Below are 15031 nucleotides of genomic sequence, written 5' to 3'. Positions count from 1 at the left end.
CATACCCTTGACTTGGTCTTTACCTCAGTGTGTGAGGGGAGTGATCTGGATATTGTGGGGATGGAAATTATCCTGACCTTTTCCTGATGAAAGTTGGTTTCACAGTGCCAATCCCTCCCTGCAGAGATGAGGGACCCATTAAGATGGTCCACCCTGGAGACTTATGGAATCTGAGCAATTCCTGAATGCTCTGGGGGAATTTTCAGTAGCCAGAACCAGTGATTCTGTTGAGCCCTTGTCACACTATGGAATGGTAAGGTGCAAAGGGCCATTTGACACAATCGCTCCTGAGTGCTCTCTTTGAAATTGTGGAGCTCGGAAGACTCCCTGGTTTACTGGGGAGCTCCAGACAATGAAGGCTTACTTTGTTACCTCCATCGTATCCTCAAGTTGTCATCCAGCTGAGCTTTTCCAAATGGTCTGGGGATAACACATCTAACCCACCCAATCCAATAGTGGAACCCCTGGAGACTCTCTGTGATGAGTTTGCAAGACACTTTGAGGATAAAATCACTCATGTTCATGCAGACTTGAACGCCACTATTGATTCAAAGTCTGTTGAGGTGTCCAGTGCATCATCTTATTCTGTTTTGTGGGATAAATTTCATTGTTTGGAGACTGAGGATGTGGACAAGATGCATCTGTTTGACCCACCACATGCTCTCTCGATCTTTGCCCATCGAGCTGGCTGCGGGGGCCTGTCCAGATGGATCAGGGGAGTGGTAAATGCATCATTGCATGATGGAGTGGTCCCTACAACCTTGAAGGAGGCAGTGGTGCAACCACTTCTGAAAAAAAATCCTTTGATCCAGAGATCTATGCTAACTATCATCTGGTCTCAAACACCCCGTTTTTAATAGTAGTAGTATTTAATAGTAATTAGTAGCAATTTTTAAAACCATTTAAAAATCTGTTGACCAACTTTAATGAGTGTTGCCTTTTTAATCAATGAAATTATTTAATTAATTTTTAATACATCTGAATCTCCTTTCTGTAAATTAGGTATCCAAACTAATACAGGAAAACAGAAATCTTAACACAAATAAAATACTATTAACCATATATATTTTTAAAGCGTTCTGATTTATTATATTTTCATAAACCAACCAGTGATAGTGATGTTTATATTATTATGCCTTGATTTTAGTTCTGTTTTTTTCTCATTCATAGTGAGTTATGACGTAACGTCAGCAAGAGATATGTTGTTATTGGCAACCTGTCAAGAAGATCAAAAGAAATGGGTTTCTCATTTAGTAAAGAAGATTCCCAAAACACCACCATCCTCTTTTGTCCGTGCTTCTCCCAGAACTCTTTCCACAAGGTCCTCAGCAAATCAGTCATTCAGAAAAGTTAAGAATGCTTCTGGAAAAGCTAGGTGAGACGTGAATGGACTAAGTTTTCATCCTTTTTTAACGGAAGTCTGTATGTAAAATAATTAGCATATCCAAACAGTGTTCCATTGATTGCATACACCACAGACAACTAAAGTCATGTGTTTAAATCTGGTTCTGACTCGAGAACGTTTTGTAACTGCAGACATTGGTTTTTGTAATACAGCACATTTTACTTTAGGTGCACTTAACAAGTAGCAATAATTGCTATAAATGCAGAATTTGTTAAAGAGATTTTAAAATCCTAGTGCATTTTGAGCAAATTGTTCTTCATGATGTATAACTTTAAAGATAAACATTTCAGTATATAAATATATGTTTTTATCATTCTTTTTTCTATTTGTAAAGTTTATTAGTCTTTTATTGTATTGACAATTGGAAAAAATGTACTCAAAACATGTTGGGAATTGGAATTTCTTCAATAACTCTTAATATTCCCATTTGTTCATACTTGTTTCAGCAGGGTTTTGCCTCATTGTTGCTGACTATTTAAACTAACAATAGCCATTTGCTAAAGGATGTTTGAGCTTTAGTATCATATAACTTTGTGTGCCCTCTTTGCTACACTCTTCTGTATTATCCTGATAATAAGTTTGTGCCCCAGTTTGCACATAACGGCAGATTGTGCATTAATTAACCCATGATTTGCCATGCATGAGTGGGAGTGAGTGAGTTTGTGTGCTGTCTCCCTCATGCTCCTAGTTTCCACTTTTAATCAACAACCTATGATGTACAAACCTGGAATACTGGGTTGCTTAGGATTTGTTTTGGGGTTAACCGCTGGGTTGTTTAGTCCCTAAACTATCCAGTACTCTCGGTTTGCATGCCATGCTGATTATGTGTGAACTACTGTTATCATTAGTGTTGGTAAATATTCCTTTGTGTAAATCTTAATAGACTGCATATTATTCTTAACATAAACCATTTATTTGGAATGTTTATGTGAGAAGTGCTTTCCAATCATTATTAATTTTGCCAATTTTTAATAGAAAAGATGTGTTTATAGACTTTTAAACCCATAGATATACACCTAAGAATAGTGATGTGTGAAAAAAATATTTATTGATGGGACTTCAATAATAAATTTATTGAGTGGACAACTTTCCAAAGAAAGTTGTCCACTCCTCTGTGATGTAACTAATGGCCTAATCCCTGGGATATTCAAATGAAATGATTTTCCAGAAAAAATAACACAGAAGCTAAACACACTCAAGTAAACACCACATTTAAACAGTGATAAATCTTTCCTTAAGCTGCTCTCCCATAAGCTATGTAAATTGTCTGAGATAAATAAAACAAAATACTTCTGTTGTAGTGTTTTAATTCCCCTTAGAGTACCATCTTAACATATGTTAGCAACACTTGTGTAAATTCAACACATGGACATCATATCTTGTTTTAAAGCACTTGTATCTGTTTGTTTTTGGACTTATTTAGGATAGTACTGCTATTTTGAAAAACGCCTTCCATTCTGTCTCTTTCATCTTTCCTACGTTAGTTTTGCTTTACGTGTGGCTTACGGAAGTCTTATTGAAAATTGATTCTTGTAGTTCCTCCTTGTTCATTCTGCCACCAAAGACCCAGAAATCATATAAACTTAATTGTAACAGTTCTTCAAGGGATCTTTCTTCTAAGAACAAAGGCATTTGCTTCACTTAGTCATATTTCTCAGTTCCGACACATTTTTGTATAGTTTGCATTTGTATATACATTTTGTATAGTTTGTATGAATGTAAAGACTTCTTCACTTGTATTTCATTGTATATTCCTTGATGTTTTGTATACTTTAGTTAAGCTCCCTCTAACTTAACTTTTTGTGTTTTCTGGATGGCATGTCAGGGATGATTTATAGATAGTCGCTCTAATACTGAAAAAATAGTTGTCCTCTTTATCAAATCACAATAGTTGTGATTTGATAGAAGCCATATTTTCTGACTGCCAGGATAAGGTAGACAGTGGGGCTGTACGCATGACATGACAGCCCACTGTAGTTATAGCTCACCATGAGGTGCAGCACATGTGGCAACCATTTTGAATAGGCAACCTGCATTTGGGGGCTGTTGTGTTGTGCAAACCTGGCGAATATGGGTTAAACAACTCTCGCATAATCCATGGTCTGTTTAAGGATTAAGTGAGGGTTCAGAGAATGGTTTCTCTGGTATTTATTAACATGTATGTTTCAAGTTATCCAAATGTAACGTTAAAACAAATTCACTAGCAGACTAAATCGTGAACAGAGATGCTCAGATCTTAATCTTAACTGATTGTACATGAATATTACTGGAGCCCATCACATGACCTTACATGTAAGTTTGTTTGGACCTGGGACCTAAGACTAGACATGCTAGGCCAAATATTTGTGTATTTAAAAATGTAAGGTCACTAAGGTAGTTTTATTGGTGATTCTTGCTTCTGAACATACCAAAATACACCAAGCTGTGGATGAGGTTTGATGTTCTTGGTTTTACAAAGCTTAGGTTTTTGGTTTTACAAAGCCTTGAGTGATTGGAGCACTGGGGTAGAAATAAAAGAAATACAATTTAGAACTAGTTAATAAATATTAGTTTTATATTAGATTTAATTTCATCTTCCTGAGGCTATTTAAGGATGCAGTCCTATGTGAATTGCCGGCAACCTCCAAACTTGGAGACTGCCGAGTATCCACAGCAGGGTGGGAGGACAGTGGAGGCGGCAACCTTCGCCTCTGCATTCCAGCCATCCTGCATTCCTTCAAGATGGGCAATTTTGCCCGTCTAACAGCTTCACCTTGGAGGGGGAGGGAAGGAGGCTGGGGTGGCCATATGATACATTGTATCACACCTGCCCCAGTCTCCTCCCCCTCCTCATTAATGGAAACGCCTCCTTTCCCCCCCATCTCCATGCAGTGGAGCGCAGAAAAATAGCCAGCATAGTTTTCTCCACACTGGCTCTGAGGGGAGAGAGCGAAGAACATGGTTTCTTCTCTCCGAGGTTGAAAACCAAACTATCCTGTCCCTACCCACTTCTGACGCAGCCTGGGGTCAGGGCATATGATCACGTATTTATTCTAAATTCAGTTATATTCTTAGATCCTGCATCTGAGAATCTCATTTCTTGGGTCCTGAGCATTTTAAAATTACCATCTCTTAATTTTGCCTATTTATTCATTATCTGGGAGTCACAAAACCTCCATTTGAGGTGGATTTATTTCTTCTTCTTCTTGCCAAACAACTCATTTGTTTCTTTTTTCCACTGCATGAGTTGAAATTTTAGACTAGGTCTTGCTCTTTATTCAGTATTAGCATTTAGATCACTTCTCCTAGACTACCATTTTTTCATTCAGAGTGTACAATCAGCACTCCGCACATAAGGAAATCATCGTGAAATGTTAATTTCTAAAATTTCATTAGGTCAAAGGACTATGGATCTGTGGGGGACATTATTCATTCAGAAAATTCAAGTTACTGGTGAGTAGCACTTGTTTTTAAATCACTGGCACTTGTGTCATGTGACAATAGTAAGAAAGTGGTGGTGCTTTCTTCCAGTAATGAAGAATGAGCTTTCTTAGAATAAGAAAACTAATATAATTTCTCAAACTTTACTTTTGGAGAGGTCTATTGCTTTCTCTTACTAAGATCCTTACAGATCCTTTGCTCAACTTTGGTTAGCTGTATTCTTTTCACCTCTTGACACTGTTTGTAACAAAACAGTATGTATATCATCACAACAGTCTTAATTCTACTATGTAGAATATACCATGGTGATGGAGTCCATTTTTGAGGAAAGTACATTTCCTTAATGTACTTTCTAACACTTCTCTAATCTTATGGTGAAGGTGTACTAATCTGAGAACTTTGAACAACATTAAAATACTGAAGACATTGCTTAAGTTAGATGTCCATGATGGGATTGGTGCAAATATTCTAATTCGATGTCAGTTTCACAATATTTTAATGGTTTTAATTGTACTGCTTTAATATTTCATATAGAGAGAACAGGTTAAGTAGATCATACTATATCTTGTTGTTTGTCAGTTCGTCTGCTCTTACTCTGCTCAGAGCAGCTTACATGGGGTTGCTAAGCACTTACCCATCTAGGCACTACATTTTCTACAGTTCAGAAACTGTAGTTGGTCCAGAAGAGAGCCGCAGGGTTATTACCTAGAACTAGGCATTTTGACATTTCACCTGTGCTTTGTCAGATCCACTGGCTCTGAATCTGTTTCCAGGCTAAAATTGTTTTCACTTTTAAAGCCCTAAATGGCTTGGGATCAGCTTATCTGAAAGACTGCCTTGGAATCATAGAATAGTAGAGTTGGAAGGGGCCTATAAGGCCATTGAGTCCAACCCCTACTCAATGCAGGAATCCACCCTAAAGCATACCTGACAGATGGCTGTCCAGCTGCCTCTTGAATGGCCTTCATTGGGTGTCCATTAAAGGCATGGAATTTTCAGTGGTGGCACTGCAGTTATGGAACAGCCTTCCCCTTGCTGCCATCTTTCATGTCTTTTCGGCATCTGGTGATTACCTTATTATTACTTTAAGATTGAGGGGAGACATGATAGCACTCTTCAAATACTTAAAAGGTTGTCACACAGAGGAGGGCCAGGATCTCTTCTCGATCCTCCCAGAGTGCAGGACACGGAATAATGGGCTCAAGTTAAAGGAAGCCAGATTCCAGCTGGACATCAGGAAAAACTTCCTGACTGTTAGAGCAGTACGACAATGGAATCAGTTACCTAGGGAGGTTGTGGGCTCTCCCACACTAGAGTCATTCAAGAGGCAGCTGGACAACCATCTGTCAGAGATGCTTTAGGGTGGATTCCTGCGTTGAGCAGGGGGTTGGACTCGATGGCCTTGTAGGCCCCTTCCAACTCTTATTCTATGATTCTATTCACCCAGGCCCTTTAAATTGCATGCTATCAGAGGAATGCCTTTTATTTGTTGCATCTTTTGCACCTCGTTCCTTTTCTCTGTTTGAATGAGAGCTGTCACTTTTTGAAAGAGGCTTCTGCAGGAAATATGGAGACTATATCAAGAGTTTTCCGTATTTTCACCTGCCTTGAAGCGAACATTATAGGTTTTGCTAGCTAAAAACATGCTCCTCAGAGGAGTTACACTGCAGCTTTGTAGCTGCTCAGGAGATAAACACAGAAGTGGAACAAAACATGGATGTTCTGGTCAGAGTGCTTAGTAATTAAAGTATGGGAGGTTGGACATCAATTCACACTAATGTAAATACAGCTTGGGAAATCTTGTGTGTCATGTTTTAAAGCAGAGTAAGTTTGTGAGCCCATGATTGCTTTTTAAATCTCTTTTCTCTACTTGAAGCTCCAACCCATGCTAACCTACTGGAAGTACCATTTGAGCTGGACCCTTCCCATGTGTGTTAGAAGCTTTAGCTGATATGCTCAGGCAAGATCAAAATCAGGATGGCTCAAAATTAATCCCAAAAGCAAGTTGCACTGACTGAAGGTTTTCTACCATTCTTTGAAAGATTGAGCAGTTGTGAACTCAGTCTTTTGTTCTAAAAACAAGATCTCCCATTAAGACATGATAGCCCACTATGCAAGCATGATACCTCACTATGGTGTTAGACTGTTCCAACATTATAAGTTAACTTGATTCCTGTAGAAGCTTCCTAAGATAGTAGTCAGGAAAAGAATGTTAAATATTAGTCTTGCTGACTAAGACTCAAAATAAATTATTTTCTGTTTAATATATATCATCAGATTTTTCTTCCTCTTTTAGAATACAGTTATTTCATACTCTGATGCCACAAACTGTAAAACACACTTTTAGCCCTTTCCATGAAAGTTTATTTATTTTATTTATTACATTTGTATACCACCCAATAGCCTAAGCTCTCTGGGCAGTTCACAGAAATTAAAACCATAATAAAACAACCAATAGTCTAAAAACACAAATACAAAATACAGTATAAAAGTTAACTTTGAATATAAGCTTTGTCCACTGACATAAATCAGCAATCCATGAATTTCAGATTATTCTGACCGAATGGGAAAAGCCTTCACAATTGATTCACAGTTAAAGTTATGGACATATAAGGATCACCCTTATTTTACAAAGTTTTGATTTTAGATTATGCATAGACCAGCAATAAAGTGAGTTAGACTAATTGTGCACTTACTATAAAAACCTGCAAATGTTTTTTTTTTATCTAGTTGATAATGACCCAGATTGCATGATTGAAACAATCCACCATAGCTTGGGCGTAGCTTGTCATGCCATCCAAACCTGGGTGGCATGGCTTATGTGAGGGAGAAGTAACCCTCAAATAACCCATGGTCTGTTGTTAGCTTATTTGAGGGTTGTTTCTCCCACAAACAAGCCTTGCCACCCAGGTTTGGTCAACACAACAAGCCATACCTGGGCAGGTAATTAGGAAATGGTGCTTGGCATGCACCAGGGATTAAAACAAGTCACTTTGGTTTATTTGATCATGGGTACTGGCCCAATGTTTATGCTATATTATCAAGAAACAAAACCTAAAAATTACATCATGCCTTAAGTAACCAGATGTATTATAGCCCTACATTCTAATTCCCAAGAATGTTAAAATCTGTTAAAATATCAAATATAGATCTTATTAGTGCAGTTTGCAGTCATCGTGGCACCTTAAGTACACACTTAATAATAAAAATGTTAGTACTAGTGTATAAAGCCCAAAACCAACTTGGAACCAGGATACCTGAGAAAGCAGCTTGTCCCTCACTAACCTGCCCGATCACTGAGGTCGTCAGAGGGCATGCTTCTGGTGGTTCCACATGGACCTATGGCCCAGTCTTCCAGGAGAAGAGTCTTCAGCATGGTGGCCCCCTTTCTGTGGAACTCCCTGTCCCTGGAGGTCAGGCAGGTACAACACTGTGCTGTTTCTAGTGCCTCCTAAAAACAGTTATTCCAGGAGGAATTCCTTGACTGATAGCCAAAGATTTTATTGGCATTCTGTGTTGTTGTTTTTAGTATAATAATGTTGTTTTTTAAATTTTGTATCTTTTACTTTTTAATTCTTATGTTCACCGCTCTGGAATCTGTTTCAGATATGGAGCGGTATACAAATTTTATAAATAAATAAATAAATAAATCTCTGTAAATGCTTCCTTGCATGTAAAATATCAAATCTCTAATGCATCTCTGGAATGTTATAAACTCCATAACACTATTTAATCCTCCACCACTTATATTGACAGTGGCCTGGTTCAGACAACACGCTAAACCATGCTGCTTAACCACAAAATGGTTAAGGGATAATGCATTTCCTTAACCATTTTGTGGTTAAGCAGCATGGTTTAGTGTGTTGTCTGACACTAATAGGGACCTAGCTGAAAATAAAGATTTGATATGATTTCAAAATGAATCCAAAATAGATTTTATAGATATTACATTCCAAAAATGTAGGCTGACACAAAAACTACTGGAGTACAATGGACCCCACAATATTGTTTTTGTTTTTGACACCAAAAAAAACACATACAAGGAGCATTAGGTATCTGTGTTTTTGTTGGAGGCACGGGTCATGTGACTGAGGAAAAGATACAACCTACCAACTAGACAAGTCCTATTAGGGCCATCAGGTAGCCCTGTAGGAGAAAACAGTAAAACAAACAAAACAGCACTAAAATACATAGGATAAATAGTGGGCTCATAGTAAATAATGGAGGTGACCCAATGAATCCAGTAATCTGTAAGAGTGGAGTTTATCCTCTGAAATAACAACATAAATAAGAAATTAGTGTAGCAAGTGACAGTCAACTTCTGTGTCAAAATAAAGCCAACTTCAGAATTTAACTTCTAGGATAAGATTTTAGTCCTTGGGTCTAATGAACCACTGCAGTGCTTTTAATGGGTTGGTTGATTGTATTTTTATAACCTCAGGAATGTACAGATTTTTTTGATTTATTTTTTTTACAAAAGCAGAAAAAAATACACTAGTGCTCTTGAAGGGAAATATTGATTTATTACATTTACAGTACATCCCACCTTTTTTCTTCCAAGGAATCCAAGGCATTGTACATAATCCTTCTCCTTTCCATTTTATCCTCACAACAACAATCCTGTGAGGTAGGTTGGGCTAATAATAATAAAAAAGTTGTAAAATATTTCAACCAGTTGCTGAGGTTGACAGCAGCCCCACTAGTTTACAAGAGTTAAAATACTGTTGACCTATTAAACTATATGAAGTAATGCAAAATTATTAAGGCAATTCTAATAGTGTTTTCTCTCTCTTTCATTTATTCCAGTTAACAATATATGCAGCGCTCAATGGAATCTGGCATGGTGCAGTCTGAAAAAGCTGAGCTTCCTTCACCATACAGAGCAATGCAGACTGATGTTCCTTCCAATGCAACTTTCACAGGCTTCAGGGCTAAGACTGCTATTACTCTCTCCTCCTTGCTTTGGCATAAAAAGCACGCTGAGGGTGTCTTATTGCGGGTTTGCCTTAAGGTAGATTAGATTAATTATTACTATGTAATGCAAGTAAAAGCAAATAAAGCTTAGCTAGATATAAGGTTAAAGTGCTGCCTTTTTTGGATTTCAAAAAATATATAAATGCCTGTCGATCTTGATGGAATGCAGAGAACTTTTCTCATATTAATGAGAATAAGAGGACTATTTACCCTGTGGGAGGGGTATTTATATTGGGATAAGCACACAGACTTGAGTATAGAAAGAAAGTATCTCAAAATGAGAAGAACAGAATTTTCTTTGAAGACTCGAAGTTGTGCTAAAGAAAACAGCAAAATTTGCTTGAAAACAAAGCCGTATATAATCACTTGAACTTCAGTGCCTTTTCTGCATTGTTATTAATGCTAATAATTCATCATGAGACAGCGCAAAGTGTTAAATATTTTGCTTTACAAAATACTAATTCTGCAGATTTGTAAAGGGGGAGAACATGTAATCTATGCATTGTTGCCAAGCCATACAGAATTGTACTTCTAGAGGCATTAGAACTAACAGTTAAAACAACCAAGTTTGGAAGCATATTTTGGTACATAATTTTTCTATAATTTGTATAATATAATGCGTTAACAATTTGAAGTGCAAATTACAATAAGCATACACACACACACATACACACACTGTGTGCACTGTCTGAAATGTAAATTATTGTTAGAACACTTTTAATGGGTGTTGTCCTTTTAGTGCCTTATTCTGAGAATTATTTTACTGCCATGTCAAATAAGTGTAGAAATCTCAAATACCTATTACTGTGTGTCAGTGCTTTTATTGATCAAAGTATTGTAGGGGCTAGTTTCATTTTCAAGTGTACAATATTAAATGAAGCTGCCTATTACCAAGATATATTTTAATTATAATACAAAAGGTAGTAAATGCTTGTACCATGAAAGCAAATAAAACACCTACAACACTTTAAAATTCCAGATAATACAGGAATTGAATACATTTTAAAATCTTGCTTTGTAGCAGGAATATTATTGTGGTATGAGCAGTATGGTTTATTTTATTTTTAACCAAATACCTCTTCAGTAATTTATAATGGCTTTGCAGTTGTGTATTAAATAAGAAGCACTGGAAAACTGATTCGTCTTCATGGCGATTTGTATGTTTCAAGTGGTGTTGAAACCCGCACTAATGGATATGTAATAAGCATATCTGTTATTAATACAGTAATGACTCGTGCTCATTTAATACAAAATAAAACTAATTTATGGAAGAACTATTTTGAAAATGACTGTGGTATTTTTCTCCAGAATACACTTCCTAGGAAGTTTTGGAAATTATTATGCTTTACAAACAGATGAACAACTGTCAGCATATTTAAATCTGATACAAACTTGATAGTTTTTAAATTTTCATTTTTATAATGTCATACTACATTTTAATACAGGGTAAGGTAGTAAAATTCTCATAGGATTTTGAAGAATTTATTTTGATATGTGAATTGTTAAATCCCATTTACTAAGCACATAATGATTTTCATCAAAAGGAAATTATACCAGGTACACAGCTCTTAAAAGATAATATTTACATATATTTTTAATTTATAATTAAATCATGGTTAATAGAAAAACTATGTCAAGCTTATTCTGCACTCTATAAGTCAGTGATATTGCTCTATCACTATACAGAAGTTACATGGATTTTAATGAAGATTAGACAGGGATGGCCGAAGAGGATTGATAAATATGAGTAGTTGAAAAGAATTTAAGAGGTTTTAAGTTGTCACAGGGGAAACGATGAAGAAGAATTGTTTGGTGATGATTTTGTTAAAGTGGCCTTTGAGGAAAGCGGGGGAGTGATTCGAGATAGGAAGAGGAAAGACTGTTGTTGGAATGGGGAGCAGCATGGCAGAAGGAACAAAAAGCGGAAAGTAGGCGGAAGAGACAAAGAGGGGGAAATGGTAGGTGAGCTTGTGATAACCACTGAATGAGAAGTGGTATAAAGGGGAACAAGCAAGACAAAGTAGGGCAGAGAGCTGGAGAATTTTAAGGACTTGAAAGTGATTCAGAGCATATAAGGGAATCAACATGGGGAATTAAAAGGTGGTTGATATGGCCATAATGGAGAAATAACCTTGAGGAGAGGAAACAGGGAAGGCCAGCAAGCATATGGTTAATTATTCTCATGTTTGCTTCCCCTGATTCAAATGGTAAGGTTTTTTATTGTATTTTTAATTAAAGTTGTGCAATGAATTGTACACTGTTTCCATGAAGATGAATAGAAAGTAAATGTTTATGTAGAAATGGGTATAAGCATTACCTTTAAATGTGCAATTTACAACCTTCTTGCCAGAGATTTTAAATTTTGATAATGGGGATGAGGGGCACCTAGGAGGAGGATGGAAACAAATTCAGTATCACATGTCCATATGGTAGATGAATAGCATCAGGACTTGTATAGAATTTGGTAGTCTAGAGAGGGAGGTATTGATGCAGAACAAAATGTTGCCATGTGGCTTTCAGAGCTTTCACCTGCTACATTCTGGAGAATTATGCCTAAGCCCTAAATTTAGGATGCCCAATTTGTTTCTTCTTTGGGGCCTATTCTGTAATATTCAGAAGAACATTCCTATGGTGGGTGGGTTCACCTGTAAAAATGTGATTCCTGCCTAGTTCTGAATTTGATGTCAGGCCTCTCCTCCATGCAATGTCAATATATTGTGTGTTTTAATGCTTTAAATTATATATTGTATCAGGATGTTCTGTATTGCCAGTATTGTTAGTTTTCACTTTGTGGGTTTGTTCTCTGGTGTTCCTCAACCTATGTGTATATATCTACTACCTTATCAATCCACTTCGTGAATCATTTGGAGTAGCTGTTGCCTGTAAAACATTATGCTGCAATAAACAATGAGTCTTTAAAGTTCCACAGAAGTTATTTCTTGTTGCTTTAGAGTGCCATGACTACTTTTCTGAAGTGTTCTCTTGACAGCCAGTACAATAACCATCTGCAACATTTACTTATTTGTAACATTGAAGCCTTAATTTGTTTGGGGAAAGCCAGTATGGACCTAGAGAACAATTAGAAAACCAGCTATTGTTAAATATTCAGTGGACCTGAAATTTTATTCAGCAGGAATCTATCACAATGTGTACAAGGCATAAGGAAGAAAAGGACTTTGGAAGTTTTGCTCTTGGGAGAAGAATGGATGAATGCTGTTCAGTAAACAGATAGCTGGAGCAAAGGGCTTGTGTTCAAGAAATTTGGCTTCCAGTTATTTGGTATGCAACAATTTATTCAAGGGAAATTTAGGGATTCCTGGTTGGCCTGTGTTTTGCTCTTTTCTATTATTTTTATTTTCCTTTAGTCCACAGTAAAGCACTCCATTGGGAAAGGGGAAGCTTGCCTTTTGTTATTTATTTATTTAACATTCAACTCTTAATTGACTAAGGACATACTTAAATCAACCCACCATTCCCAGCCTTGTAATGCAGGAGTTTATACAAAAATATTTCACTTCCTGCTACTCATGGAATATTTGGTACAAAAGTTTGCAAATCACCAGGCTCATACAACCCCGATGGGATTTATTGGGGACTTTCAAAGATGGCCCTGGAGTGTGAGTACAGAAACCCACCAGGAAGCTAGAAGAACACTGTTCTGCAAGACAAAATAACCCTCTCTTCACCTTCAATTCCACCCACACAGTCCCCCAATATGGATGTTTCAGATTTGACATACCATGTAGGATTTGCAATGCCACACTTGTTATAAAGTCTAGAAAGGTTATATGACCTTCAAATGCAATAAAGAGCAAAATGCCCCCTCCCCAATAACCAAATAACATGTCTATTGTGTGTCTTATTGTCATCTGATACCATGTTGGATAAATAAGTCAAGTTGTGCAGCAGCGTCTGTACTGACTCAAGTCTTCTCATGCTTGTGGATAAGGAGCCCAAACCACATCACTGCACACAAGAGAGGTGTCAGCAGATTCATGCTATGCAAAAAAGAAACACACACCCCGGGAAAAAAACCCTCCTTGGATAAAAAACCTGAAGGGGCAAAACAAACAAACCCGAACAGCCCATAATGGCCGATTGAGGTGGAGAAAACAGACAGGGAAGGGAGAGATTAGTCCATTTAAGAGTCTTCCAGAATTTAAGAAAGCCATAAAGACTGATCTCTTCCGGCAGGCCTACCCAGTTGCTTTTTAATAATGTGCTGCTTTTTAATGTATTAGTTTTATATGTTTTAATCAATTATATGTATTTTATGGTGTTTTGCATTTCTGTTGTATCCCACCTCGATCCAGAGGGAGAGGTAGGTAACAATTATTATTATTATTATTATTATTATTATTATTATTATTATTATCTGGAAGGCAGGAGGGAAGTAGGATTAAGGGAATACATGTTGCAATAGATAGGAATATTTGATGGTTTGTGAGGGGACTAAAGCAGAGACATCATGTTATTCTCTGTATTTTAAGTCATATGTAGCATTTTTGGTTGTTTGAGAGTGTATCATTGAAATCCTGTATGGTAAGCTAAATTTGAAACATCCGTATTGGGGGTTACTCAGGGAATGGGGTGGAGTTAAAGAGAGAGACATTTCTATAGAGTAGCGTTTGGCTCTCTGGCCTCTTGGGGGACTTCTGCACTCATATTCATACTAATATGGGTGCTACAGAATATGGGAGAAATAGACCCAAACGTGAGGCCTGTTGTGAAGGCAAATTAAGTCTGTTGAGGGGTAGTCATCTAGAAAGTACAGCACATACAAAAATTCTGAGGAAGAAAATACCTTGGTGCTGCTATGAGGTTTAAACTGAAAAGCTGTCAACACTTCTACTCATTCCTTGAAAGACATTAGACTTGTTGAATGTAGTGCCTCTTAGCAGGCACTAAAAAACTCAATGTTTTCCTCAACCTGCAAGTCCAGTTTTAAATGTGATTAAGGGCACAATCCTATGTATGCTAGCTGGGGAATGCAGGGAGTTGTAGGACTTTTCTCCATCTAAACATGCATAGGATTGCATCTTTAAGAAATTATCCAGATAAAGCGAAGAAACAAGATATAATTTACTAAATGGTATCATAAGTACACATCTCAAATTGGTTGTCCTTCCAGATTAATGCAGGTCATGTGTATTTGCAGTGCAATGCTTCACATGGCTACTCATAAGTAAGTACCATTGACTTCAGTGGTATGCCTGGGTAGATGGATATGGG

At 37.1% G+C, this 15031-nt stretch overlaps 1 protein-coding gene across 3 annotated transcripts in view; it reads left to right on the top strand.

Annotated features, from left to right (window-relative positions):
* ROCK1 (Rho associated coiled-coil containing protein kinase 1) overlaps window positions 1-12722 on the top strand; it is a 90593-nt gene extending 77871 nt beyond the window's left edge. For 2 of the 3 annotated variants that reach the window (XM_063130614.1, XM_063130613.1), the window contains 3 exons: window positions 1171-1375; window positions 4781-4837; window positions 9632-12722. In XM_063130614.1, coding sequence (XP_062986684.1) covers window positions 1171-1375; window positions 4781-4837; window positions 9632-9635 — 266 coding nt within the window. In that variant the 3' untranslated portion in view covers window positions 9636-12722. The remainder of the gene's footprint in view (window positions 1-1170; window positions 1376-4780; window positions 4838-9631) is intronic. The other variant, XM_063130615.1, reaches the window with a different exon arrangement.
* Window positions 12723-15031: the final 2309 nt, after the last annotated feature.

Source organism: Elgaria multicarinata, chromosome 7 (genome assembly GCF_023053635.1).
Source record: "Elgaria multicarinata webbii isolate HBS135686 ecotype San Diego chromosome 7, rElgMul1.1.pri, whole genome shotgun sequence".
NCBI classification, from domain to species: domain Eukaryota; kingdom Metazoa; phylum Chordata; class Lepidosauria; order Squamata; family Anguidae; genus Elgaria; species Elgaria multicarinata.
The sequence above is the reverse complement of the archived record's forward strand: the minus strand, read 5'-3'. Positions and strand labels throughout refer to the sequence as shown.